The following is a 13,543-nucleotide window of genomic DNA, read 5'->3' on the forward strand; positions in this document are numbered from 1 at the left end:
GTCTGCTATGGACTTAATTAATTAATATCTTATTTATTCCAAGAGAGGACTCAGCAAGAAAATCTTATTTATTATTCATAGAGTAATTAAACTCCAACTAGCTAGGTTCCGAATAATAAAACCTTATTTCAAGCTTCTCTTGAGGATGTTATCAAACGAGACTCACCTCGCGCACGATTCAACATAATAGCAATCCTAGCACCACTAGATATTAATCACCACTACCCAATATACCAGGCTTATTGGGTTGCGAAAAACCCGCACCATTTGGTAAGTCAAAGTGGTGCATAATCAATACCGTATGCTCAATGCTAACGTACATTGATTGAGAAATAATTTACGAGACCTCGTCTTTCAGTAGATAGCATAAAGACTGTCTCGCTGTTAGATCCATTCAGTGCTATACCACACCAACGTCATCTTATTTCAGTAAGGCTTAGAAATAATCGGACTGACATTGCAACCTTTCACGATAGGTAGTCTAAGCCTATCTAGGTTGTGAAATTATTCTTTTTCTTTGTTTAGAACTGGCCGTGTTACCTTAAAGTGGACGACGCCCACAACCGGTCTACTAAAATAAAGACTTAGACTTTGTTAAGTTACTTATACATTTAAATATGCAATAAACATCTATTAAATGTAAAACATAACAACATTATGACAAAAATAGTCTGTTTATTCATTTGAAAAATAAAATAGGATTTTTAACAGTATTCAATCACTCGAAAGGTGATTTCTAGTTTACAAACTCTAACAGGATGAACTTTTTAACGAATTGGGCATGGCAAGGGTCTTCATGAAACTGGATCTACGCGCGGGATACCACCAAATCCGAATGCATGATGAAGACATTTTTAAAACGGCATTTCGAACCCATGAGGGCCACTTCGAGTTTCTGGTGATGCCATTTGGATTGACGAATGCACCATCTACTTTTCAGGAAGCCATGAACGCGATTTTTCAACCGATGCTGCGAAAGTGTGTAATCGTGTTCTTTGACGACATTCTCGTATACAATCCAGATGAGGAACTCCACAGCCAACATTTAGCAGCAGTATTAACTATCCTTCGCGACAACAAGTTTTTTGTGAAATTATCTAAGAGTTCGTTCTGCAAGTCGACGGTTGAGTATTTGGGACACTTGATCCGACAAAGTTAGTTGCTATGACAACTTGGCCGAAGCCGGAAAACGTAAAGCAACTGCGTGGATTCTTGTGGTTGACAGGTTATTACCGGCGTTTTGTTTCGCGGTATGCGCTGATTGCCGCACCACTCACGGATTTGCTCAAGAAAGATGCTTTTGAGTGGTCAGCAGCGGCCGATGAGGGGTTCGAAAATCTAAAAACGACCATGTCCACGGCACCAATTCTGCGTTTACCAGATTTCGAGAAGACTTTTTACGTCGAAACTGATGCATCTGATGTGGGGATTGGGGCGGTTCTCATTCAAGACAACCATCCTATCGCCTATTTTAGCAGAAGGTTGGGTCCTCGACGCCGTGTCGCGTCTAAATACCACAAAGAGTTATATACTCCCTCCGTCCCGCTTAAGATGACACGTTTTCCATTTTAGTCTGTCCCAACTAAGATGACACATTTCCTTTTTTGGTAACCTTCTCTCTCCAATAAATACACTCAACCACTTTTTCTCACTCCTATTAAAATATTCATCTTTCTTTATCTCTCTACTTTAATACTTCCACCCACATTCTCTCTCTTCAATTAAACACTTTAACTAATAACTCCTAAATCCCGTGCCGGCTAAGCAATGTGTCATCTTAGCCGGGACGAAGGGAGTATTATTGTGGAGGCCATTCAAATATGGCGCCAATATTTGTTGGGCCGCGAATTCGTTATTAGGAGCGACCAGAAGAGTTTGAAAGAGTTGCTCCTGCAGGTCGTGCAGACCCCATATCAACTACTCTATGTTTGAAAGCTCATGGGCTATAAGTTCAAGATCGAGTACAAGAAGGGGAGTACGAACCGTGCAGCAGACGCGCTCTCGCGACGTGAAGACGCCCGGTTCGGTACACGGTTCGGTGAGGAATTGTTGGCAGCCGAGGATGCGAACGCCGGGTTGAACGATTGCGCTCTACTAACGGCAGCTGCGCATCCGGTACCATAGCTGCTAGAAGTGTTGCGAAACAAGACAAAGTCCTTGCCAGAAATGCGGGAGATCACAGGATCCATTCGGGAAGGCAAGGATTCACCACACTTGTCCTTTATGGACGGGTTAGTTTATCACAAGCGGAGAATTTTTGTGGGCTCAAGATGCTTGGCTCGCAGCCCAATAATGCAAGAGTATCACTGCTCTCCGGCAGCCGGACATCCGGGTTTCCTCCGCACTTTCAGGCTGGTGGCAGCAAGTTTTTATTGGCCCAATATGCGGAAGGAGGTGAAACAGTTTGTCGAGGCTTGCGTCACCTGCCAAACGACCAAGTACTCAACTCAGAAGCCCGCCGGGCTACTGCAACCGCTACCGGTTCCGTCGCAGGTAAGGGAGGAAGTATCGATGGACTTTATCACAGTTTTACCCCCGTTGCGAGGTTACACTACTATTATGGTCGTGGTGGATAGGTTGTCGAAGTACGCACATTTTGCCCATTTGAGGGCAAGCTTCGACGCATTGAGGGTAACGCACTTGTTTATTAATGTGGTGGTTCGTCACCATGGATTTCCTAAGAAACTGGTTTCCGGTCGAGATCCGATATTTTTGAATAAAGTTTGGGAGGACATTATGCGCCTAAGTGGAACAAAATTAAATTTATCGACAACGTATCATCCACAATCGGACGGGCAGACGGAGGTGAGAAATAGGGTTCTCGAACAATATTTGAGAGCATTTACGGCAGATCAGCCATGTAAGTGGGCGAATTTCATTCCATTGGCGGAACTGGCCCTAAATTGCTTTATCGCGAAGGGTTGAAAATGTCCTCGTTTAAGGCGTTGTATGGTAGGGAACCGCCACCATTGATTTTTGCGCCACCATCAGCCACTACTCCAACGTCAGCCACTGAGTTAATTCATCAACACGGCGAGTTACTGGTACAGTTGCGCCGCAATCTGGAGAGAGCGCAGCAAAGAATGCGTGAGAGTGCTAACAAGCATCGTCGCCATGTGGAATTTAAGGTGGGCGACATGGTGCGGTTGAAGTTGCAGCCTTACAGGCAATATTCGGTGGTACACCCCCTCTCTGCGAAGCTGTCACGTCGTTTTTATGGTCCTTTTGAGGTCATTTACTGCATCGGCCCGGTTATCTTCCGGAGGGATGCTGGATTCATAATGTGTTTCACATTAGTTTGCTGCGACTGTTTGTAGCTGTGGAGGACGAGGAACCAGTGGTGAGTTTTCCGACAGAGTTCGTCGGCGACAGACTAGTTTACCCGGTGCGAGTGTTGGACACGCGTGTGTTATGGCATAACGGCAAACCGAAGGAGCATATGTTAGTTCGGTGGTTAGATGGGTCAGAGTCGCCAACTTAGGAACCTCTAGAAGTAGTCCGTCATAAATTTCCAAATGTGCTCCTTGAGGACAAGGAGGTTTCTATCGGGGAGGGAGTTGATACGCCTCAACGACAGGAAGTCATCCAAACCACGCCGGTAGAGGAGGAGCTTGACGAGGAAGCAGCCAGCGAAGCGGCGAGCACATCAACAGAGGCGCAAGTCATGTCGGCGCAAGCTCCGGCGTCTATTGCGAAGACTAAACCAAAGCGGAACACACGTCAACCGAATAGATTCGGTGACTACGTTCCAAAGTAGTTATATTTATTAATTACTTTTATTATTTATTTTATTGCCAATTAGAGTCGAGCGCAATTATAAACTATGTTTCGGGTTTTCATTGTTGGTTCTTTCCCTAGATGATTAGGAGGTCGAACCAACCCTAGGATCCTTAGATATATAAATAGGGATTTTGTGAGAAAGGAATTCATTGAATAAGAATTACATATTTTTGCCCTAAACTTGCGAGACAAGCAAATACCACAAACCTAGGATTGTCGCTGCCCGACGGGAGGATCTCCCGCGCACAACCGCCTTCTATCACCGACGACCCAACGAAGTGTTAGAGTTTGTATACTATAAATCACCTTTCGAGTGATTGAATACTGTTAAAACTCTTATTTTATTTTCCAATGAATAACAGATTATTTTTATCATAATGTTGTTATATTTTACATTTATTGGATGTTTATTACATGATTAAATGTATAAGTAACTTAACAAAGTCTAAGTCTTTGTTTTAGTAGACCGGTTGTGGGCGACGCCCACTTTAAGGTAACACGGTCAGTTCTGAATAAAGAAAAAGAAGTATTTCACAACCTAGATAGGCTTAGACTACCTATCGTGAAAAGTTGCAATTTCAGTCCGATTATTTCTAAGCCTTATTGAAATAAGTAGACGTTGGTGTGGTATAGCACTGAATTGGATCTACCAGCGAGACGTGTCTTTATGCTATCTACTGAAAGACGAGGTCTTGATAATTATTATTTCTTAATCAATGTACGTTAGCATTGAGAATACAGAATTGATTATGCACTACTTTGACTTACCAAATGGTGCGGGTTTTTCGCAACCCAATAAGCCTGATATATTGGGTAGTGGTGATTAATATCTAGCGGTGCTAGAATTGCTATTATATTGAATCGTGCGCGATGTGAGTCTCGTTTCATAACATCCCCAAGAGGAGCTTGAAATAAGGTTTTATTATTCGGAACCTAGCTAGTTGGAGTTAATAAGATATTAATTAATTAAGTCCATAGCAAACATTAATTAATTAATGGTTGTTTCTATCTTAAGCGTGAGAAATAAATAACAAGCAACGGAATCCCGGATTACTTATAATTTCGGATTTGGATGGGGAGTGCAATATTACTTCTGTAGTGGCTGCTTGTAATATTCCAATTAAAAGCTTATATTAAGTAGGGGTGCAATTTAATTAGATAACAGCTAATTGGAGGAGGCCATATCCAAAGCCTTCCATAGATCTCTGTTTGGGCCCAATATGTGACTTAATATAAATAGGAGAATAAAGGAGACAGAAAACACACTTGTTTCCTTCCAAAATTTTCGTACCCTTCTCTACATAGAAAAGGGGCGATTTTTCTCTCCTCCGTGAGATAGGTTTACCGTCTTCTTTATTTAAGTCCTAGTACACTGGTGAGATTCGTCCACCCTGATATCATTTTACAGTCCGGGAAACAGACAGAAGATCTGTGGTTTAATACTGAAGATCTTCACATGGAGAAGGCGTTACCTATCTTCGATTCTTTGGAGAATCATCAAGGTAAAATAGTTGAACCGTAGAAAAGCATGTTTTAGGTTTTAATTAATTTAAAGCATGATTTATTTGAGTTATGAGTATGATACATATAATAATTGCGCGAATAGAATTTGTCTAAATAATCGACTAAATAGATCTTGATTATTTGATTTAATTGAATTGATATTTTACACGCACGCTTCCGTTGCTCGTCCCTTCACGAAGGGCGTCGGTCGTTACTTTAGGTCGACGAGCATCGCCGTCGATATTCGTTGAGGGAAATAACCTTAACATGGGTCATACTTTTATATATTAGTTTTATAATAAAATGTGAGTATGAATGAGTTACTGGAATGTAGGGTCCACTACGAAAAATGGTAAAAGTGAAAGGTGATAAATTTTTAGGGTTAGACGAAATCGGAAATAGGTGACAAATTTCTGGGACGGAGAGAGTATTAAACTACAACAAACTCAAAATGATATAATATGTCAGATTATAGTGAAGAGAAGCAATATTATATTTATTCAACTAACACATGCCTGTGAAGTGATTATCTGCAAGGACTAGCTTTATCAGAGAAGTGAGATTCCCAACTTGCTTTGATATTCCACCTGAAATCGTCAAATTACCACATAATTGGAATCTGATCGCAGTACGGACAGTGGCGGATCCAAACATTTTAAATTGGAGTACAAATTGTATAATAAATAAACATACAACCTATCAAAAATAATAGTACATTAAAATATAAATAAGGTAAAATAAATTATATACTAAATATAAACTACCACAAAATAGTAACAAAGAAAGAACATAAAAAAAATAACTTAAAAACAAATCTACAGCAGATAATTATACAAAAATAGAGACACAGAACGATAAACTATAGAAAAATAGGAACATAGACGGATGAGACAAGGAAGAATAGAACTTAGATATCCACTTAGAGTAGAGACCACGACATCCAATGCACCACCAATGAGTTTTTTAATATTGATCTCAATACTATGTTAGTAATATTAACTGATTTGGGGTTCAATTGTACCCCCTTTTCTATGCTGGCGGAGGGCATGATCAAAATAAGATGATAGACAGTAAAAGCACTAAAACGTTTAAACGTTTTGCTTTAGCCAAAAAGTTGGGCAATCTTGTAATTTGCTGAGAATTGAAAAAATATTGTGTCCATTATATACTCTTTATATTCAATTATAAATGATTAGTTTTTATTTTATTTTTTAAAAATAACGTATTTATTTTCTATTATTTTATTTCTCATATTTAATACTTCCCGCGTTCCATAATAGATGTCACCCGTTTTTTTTTTTACTTTGTCTCATAAAAGATGTCACATTTCTTTTATTTGAAAAGGTTCTCTCTCACGTTAATATAAATATAATATTTTCTCTTTCCACTTAACACATAAAATAACATCTCCTAAATTTTGTGTCATCTTCTAATTATGTCATCTATTATTGGACGAATGGAGTACTCTTTTATCTCTCTTACTTTATTTTTTTACACTAAACACAATAAATATTGTTTTTCTTAAATCTTGTGTAAAAAAAATTAATAATCACAATAAATATTGTTTTTCTTAAATTTCATTCAATAATAAATTATTTATTTATAATAGGCCAGAGGGAGTATATAAATTTTATTCACTTAATAGTTAGAGAGTCAAAACTTTCGATTAACTAAAATGTTACAAAATCATGAAAACACAAATAAAGTCCAATCCATAAAGTCCTGAAAACATTAAAAACGATTCATAAAATCATAATAAATCAATAAATTGCCTGAAAATATTGTGACTTTGGCTATTAAATATATATTTACGAGTGTTGGGGATTGGTGGCGTACACCCGAACTCCACATTAGTATGATATTGTCCGCTTTGGGCAAAGTTCTCACGGTTTTGCTCTTGGGGTACTCCCCAAAAGGCCTAATACTAATAGAGTTGCAGTAGCCCATTTACATGCTTGTAACTCTTGTTCATTTTCTAATGTGGGAATTGTTTGCCCTCACAACAAGAATAACATACTGGATTTGTAATAGGTTTAAAATCGATTTTTGCTCAAAATTTTAAAATGTAATTTTGTGAAGACCCTTAATGTGAGAGGTACACAACTACGCATTAATACGAAAGAGGAACTGAGCTGCGAAAAACAGAAGTTTTTAAAAAAAGTTTATAAATATGCAAAATTAGTAACTTAATTTAAATAAATTTTAGCTGATTTTCTATATGAGACATAAAAGTCATTATATCAAAGGTACTGATGAATACTAAAAAAGCCAATCTCGGTAAAACTTAATTAAACATCAAATAAAATTCTTTGGTGTTTTATTCAATTCGAAAACATGCCTGTCAAGTGATTATACCCAAGGTGTAGCACTCTCAGAGAAGTGAGGTTGCCAAATTGCTCTGGTATTCCACCTGAAAACATCAAATCATCAAACGATTTATGCATGAAATTGCATTTAAATCATATAGTCATGTGAAACAAAAGAGTGTATTTAAAGAATTAATTGCGATATACCTTTGAATTCGTTTTCCCCTAGATACAAAATCTTGAGCATACTCAAACTTCCAATTTCACTCGGTATATCGCCGTTGAAACTATTGTTTTGCAATTGCAGCACCTCAAGCTCTTTGCATTTGCCTATATTTCTTGGAATTTCCCCTTCAAGTTGGTTCTTATAGGCATTGAATTCTCTTAATCTTGAAGTAATATTGCATATGTTGTTTGGGATGCTTCCATCGAGAAGATTGAGGCTCATATTCAGACTCTGAAGCCTCGAAATATTGAATAAAGAAGAAGGGATTCTGCCGGAGAAGCTGTTGTTGTTCAAATCCACGTGTCGGAGCTGGGATAAGGCTCCGAACCATGGTGGTATCTCTCCGGTGAAGTTGTTAGCTGCGACGTTTATCAGTTCTAAACGTCGCAGCTTAGACAGCTCAGATGGCAAGACGCCCGTGAAACTGTTGGAGCTGATGTCTAAAACCCGAAGAAACGTTAAGTTTCCAAGATGCAGAGGGATGGTGCCTTGGAGCTCGAAGCTTGAGAGGTTTAGGGCAGTAACCCTTTGGTGTTTGATGCCACAAGACACACCAATCCATCCACAAATGGGAGTGTGAATTGACCAATTTTTATGCAAGATGGCATTAGGATCGGAAACAAAGGAGTTTTTCAAAATAGTGAGAGCGTATTGATCGGTGGTGAGATTGAAGTGTGATGTGGAAGAGGTGAGGGATAAGTAGCTTGACATCAACAACAAAACACCAAAATAAAACATGCAAATCTCCATGGATGGTTTCATGTGATAGATTTTTTGTGTAACTGTAGTGGATATGGAAATGACTATATATGGACTAAAGTCCATAATTGGCTAGTATTGCTCTAAAAAATGTTTGGTTCTTAATAGAGTAAAGGTCAATTTTGGTCCTAAACATATGACCAAAATACGAATTTGGTCCAAAACATTCACTTTTTGAAAAACAGGTCCATAAACAAATGAAATCTTTGTCAAAGTGGTCATTTTTTTGACAGTTCCGTCAAAAAACTATCGTTCGACGCTAATTACACAGTGGCATGACCGTTAGTTTTTTGACGGAACCGTAAAAAATTAACCACTTTGACAAAGATTTCATTTGTTATGGACCCAATTTTCATAAAGTGAATGTTTTGGACATAATTTGTATTTTGGTCATATGTTTAGGACCAAAATTGACCTTTACTCTTCTTAATAATATGTTTTTGTCCATGTTTTGCGGTTCTGTCAAAAATTAATAGTAAGTCGCAATTTAAAGTCCAAAATTGGTCTCGTACATCACAAGACACCTATTTGGACCTACACATTTTAACTGTGTTAGTTTTTGGTCCATATTTAACTCGTGGTTTAGCGTTAATTTATGATTGAATCGTTAAATATGAAAGAAAACATATGATTATAACAAGAAGCTAACACATTTAATGTTTATCTAGGACTTATGGACTTTAGTAAAAAAATAATACTCCTATCAAGAAAATATGGGTCCAATTATATATATTAGATTAGTTAAAAAGGACAAGTATCCTACCCAAATCTAATTAATCTTATGGCAACAAATGGTAGTTTAGTTGGTAGGATCATTATACTCCTAGCAATAGGTGTACATGTACTTAAGCTGTAATTTGTACGTTAAAAACTAAATTTATTGTGAGTGAATAAGATATTCATATTTAGCTTTCAATCTATCAACTTCTTTTAGTTGTATGGTAGCTATAATATCATCGTTTGTTTTATTATGAATTTTCCACAAACAAAGGTCGAGTCTGTTTCGGGTGAGTGAAGTCAACGCAATGGCATGCATGAATACAATTTATATGCTTTCAAGACTACTTCAATATAGCTCTACACCACACATAATGCATCAATCTATATAGTAGTAGTAATTAAAATACATACTTAATTATCTGACCAAAATATACGTTGAGAAGTTATTAGTATATTATAACACATCATATTTGATAGTAATAATTCTGAAAATGACAAAAAAAAATCAGAATTATATATCCTACTTTAGACTTTTTCAACTCTAACAATCAATTTTTATGTAATAAACCTTTTCAAAAAAATTATTTGTTAAAAGTGATAATAAATTCTAAAAAACAATTATATACCCTAATTAGGTAATACAATAATATATACCCTAATTAGGTAATACAATAATAGTCTTGATAATAACTACAAAGCTCAACTAATTAGAGTATATAAAATAGAAATAAAAGAAAAAAAATGTGTTAATTATATTAAATGGGTCAAAATAACAAAATGCGTTTAATTCAATTCCAAACTTGTAACTTTCAAATTTCAAAATGTAAAGCATTTATCAAAATACAATTATATGTTCACATAAAAACAAACACTATATGCCGTGTGATGACCGCAGCGAGAACAACCGTATTGCTTGATTGTGATGAGCTAACTGAAGAATTGTGGCCTCTAATGAATTTATAAACTAGTGGTACTTGGTATCGCGTGCGAGTTAAAGTGGGACCGAGGGAGTTTTAGAAATGGGTCACTCACTTTAACACGCTCCAGCGCATGTGTGAGCTGGAATACATAGGACTTTCAAACGTGAGATAGACAAGACTAGAGACAAGAGATCCATCATCGATGTGGGTTTGAATAAACATCGGACTTCCATTTGTAGGATTAAAGAAACTCATTCTCAATTTGGACCCGCTCTACTACCAGCCCATACAATATTAGTTATTAGTAACTTATCCTCTTTAAAAACCTGATAAGGAGAAGAGTTATCCATACTTATAAATAAAAATTAGCTAGTATTATGAACATATTAATATTACATACTAGACCATAGCTAGTACTTTTGTTATGAACATATCATTATAAGTACTTGAGTAAAGGAGACCGTATCTATCAACACTTTCATAAAAAATTACTCATACTACTATCATTTTTAGTCGAACATAATTAGACAAAGTGCTTCGCACTAAGAAAATAAAACTAAAATTTACACTGGTTAAAATATGATAGGAATTTGCAGTAGGCCTATTATTATCAAGGTTTTGGGCCTTTGTTTGTAAATATTCCATATACCCCATTTCCCAATCCGGTCGGGTCGGGTCGGGTCACCGACAGATATATTCGATCCATTGAAAAAATGGAGCTTTCAATTCACAGTACTTCAGTCGGCGCCGGTGGATACCGCCAAATCCGACACCCCCGGCCCGCTTTCCAGTTTCCACCACCGTCGCCGGACTCAGCTCTTCAGCTACCGCCACTGAACGCGTTTCAGGTTAGCTATTTGCCTCGAATTTTTGTAAAGTAGAGAGCTCGAATTTGTTTCGTTTTCTGGCGTTGTTGAGTAATTGTGGCTGCCTGAGTAATGCTGTAGTGGATATTTGGAAGTGCTGGTTGTTTGCTGCATTTGTATTTGAGAAATCGCTATTCACTGCACATAACTTGATCGATGATATGCTTGTTCAGGTTTTCGCATTATTTTTTAAAAATTATGGATTAGTGTAGGCTGTGCAGCTGAATCTGTTCAACCGAATATTGTCAATTTTGAATAACTTTGATGCTACTGTTGATTACTGTTTTAATTGATTTATGAGACGATCTCAATCATTATAGCACGCATATAAAATATTATAAATTATTTCGTAAATAATAAATAGAGTTAAATGCCTATCGCCTAACTTTGAATAATAAATCATACACCCAACTACTTCAGTTTCCCTCTTCTTTTGCAACCTCACTTTCATTTCATCCGTTGGTCAGCTGTTGGATGATGAAAATGTTCAATGATATAAATCATATAAATGTTCAATGATGAAAATGAAATCTCCGGTGGTCAGCTGTTGTCGTTGGATGCATCATTTTCTGGTGATGAAGAAGCAGAAGAGGTGAGAGATCATGTAATATGGTTGGGTTTAGGGATGTGGTTTTTTTTGTAAATGTCAAGATTTAATCTTTTATGCATTATGCATTTTGAATTTCAGGATAATGAAGGGAATGATCTAGGTGAAACTATGGAGGTTCGGCCGATATGTGACGAGGCAACAACGACTCCACGGCCAGAAGATGAAGTGGAGGTTGTCAGTCCGTCTGAGATATGCAACGATGAGAATGAATTCTACAGCAGTCAGCAAGGCCGCATTCCATTGACGGAAATCGTGGAGGCTTCTGAGATCAACTCGGAGAAAAGGTTAGGTATGAACATTTGGTGAAATCAGAACCAGCAGAACCAAGGCGGCCTGCACGAGCATTCATATGAGCACGCAGGTCAGATCACTTCTCTATGAAGATCGTGTGAATAAACCAATGGTGAAAGATCAATGTGGTTCTAGTCAGAATAAGGATGAAGAGAACTTCACCCCGAAGAAGGAGAACGCCTCCCCCGATTCCTGTCTAGTTAGATCCCTGGGATCGAAATTCGACCAGGCTTTGAAGAGTGAATCAGTCTCAGACTATGAAAGTTTTACTTCAGACAAGGAGAACATGACTCCGAACAACCATCTGCTTAAGTCCATCAAGAATGTTGGGATCTCTCGAGAAGTTAGGCGTTCGAACTTGCATAAACCTTAGCCCTTGAAGATAGATCGTCGCGTTATTCTACAGGAACTGAAATCAGCTTCCAAAAGCCATTGTGATTTCAAGGCAGCAGAAAGGGAACCTTTTCTTCCGCTGCCTGTGGTTTCCAGCGGTGATGATAAGTCCACACCGACACCTCCAGTTCGTGAATGCACGGAGAGAGAAGGAACATGTGTTGATCACTCCAAGGCGAGTGGGAACAGGTGGATTATTGTAGTAGACACTGGTTGTCTGCTGAACAAGAAGTCGAGGAGAGAGCTGCAGCTGTTGAGAGGTCTCCGAGGAACTTCGTTGGTCATTCCAAGAATCGGTATGATTTGATCCAGCATTCTCCTTTGTAAAAATGAAACTTTTCTTCGATTTAGATGAATTATGCATTTCTCTTCTGAATCTCAGTTTTGAGGGAGCTCGACTGCATGGTGAGGCGTGCTAGTTTCCTATCAAGGATGACAGAGGCTTCTTCTGCGCTGCAATGGATTGAAGAATGTATGGCTTCAACAACGTGTTGGACTCACGTGCAGAGCTCAGCAGAGGAGAGCAGGCTCGTCCCACCAACTCCGCCTGCTGCTGCCTCTGCCCGCTGGTTAAGCGAGGAAAAATGTGCATTCTCTGTTGGCTCAGTCCCCTTCTCTCCCTATACTCTGCAAGAAATCGTCACTCCAACCGCTGCAGACCACATCCTCGAATCTGCTCTCTTCTTTAAGCAAGCAATGGACCGGCGACTTGTCCTTCTCAGCGATGATGTCACTTTAAAGATCAAAGCCATGGCCGAGGTAAGCGCGTCTCTATCTATATACAGTTCCTTTAAACAGTCTGTTTGAGCTTGCAAACGCGTCCAACTGATTATGATCCGTTGCAGGGTGTCATCTGCGAAACAGCAAGAGAATTTCGCACCAGTCTTGTCAACCCTTTCTCAGCGAGGTTCTTGTATTCCGACAGCTCTCCAAGAGAATTTCGCACCAGTCCTTAAGGAGAAATACTACCCGAGCCCCATGAAGAAGGCCACAAGATCGGGAGACGGAGCTAAAGGTTTGAAGCTGATACTGCTGCACAACTCCAATTTCAGACAGATGAGAGCTTAGGCTGCTGAGAGTTTATGCCCTAAATTTGAGTGCTTCTCAATTGCTCAATGTATGTTACTATATTTTCGTAATAGATATAAGGAAATGGAAGTTTTACTTTG

General features: G+C 38.3%; 1 protein-coding gene and 1 pseudogene across 2 annotated transcripts; one reads left to right on the forward strand and one right to left on the reverse strand.

The window, feature by feature from the left end:
• Nucleotides 1–7,034: 7,034 nt before the first annotated feature.
• On the reverse strand, nucleotides 7,035–8,572 carry LOC125204862 (uncharacterized). Its single transcript, XM_048103617.2, has 2 exons — nucleotides 7,797–8,572; nucleotides 7,035–7,693 (listed from the first exon to the last, which is right to left on the reverse strand). The coding sequence occupies exons 1-2, from the start codon at nucleotides 8,563–8,565 to the stop codon at nucleotides 7,605–7,607; spliced, it is 858 nt and encodes a 285-aa protein (XP_047959574.2). The 5' UTR covers nucleotides 8,566–8,572; the 3' UTR covers nucleotides 7,035–7,604.
• A 2,295-nt stretch (nucleotides 8,573–10,867) lies between these two features.
• LOC125206714 (uncharacterized) lies at nucleotides 10,868–13,542 on the forward strand (annotated as a pseudogene). The gene is made up of 5 exons (XR_016133045.1): nucleotides 10,868–11,062; nucleotides 11,625–11,672; nucleotides 11,769–12,670; nucleotides 12,757–13,133; nucleotides 13,220–13,542. The product of XR_016133045.1 is annotated as an uncharacterized LOC125206714 (transcript).
• Nucleotide 13,543: the final 1 nt, after the last annotated feature.

The sequence above is a fragment of the Salvia hispanica genome, chromosome 6 (genome assembly GCF_029641045.1).
Source record: "Salvia hispanica isolate PSC_SH4W2 chromosome 6, Shi_PSC_v1, whole genome shotgun sequence".
Lineage (NCBI taxonomy): Eukaryota > Viridiplantae > Streptophyta > Magnoliopsida > Lamiales > Lamiaceae > Salvia > Salvia hispanica.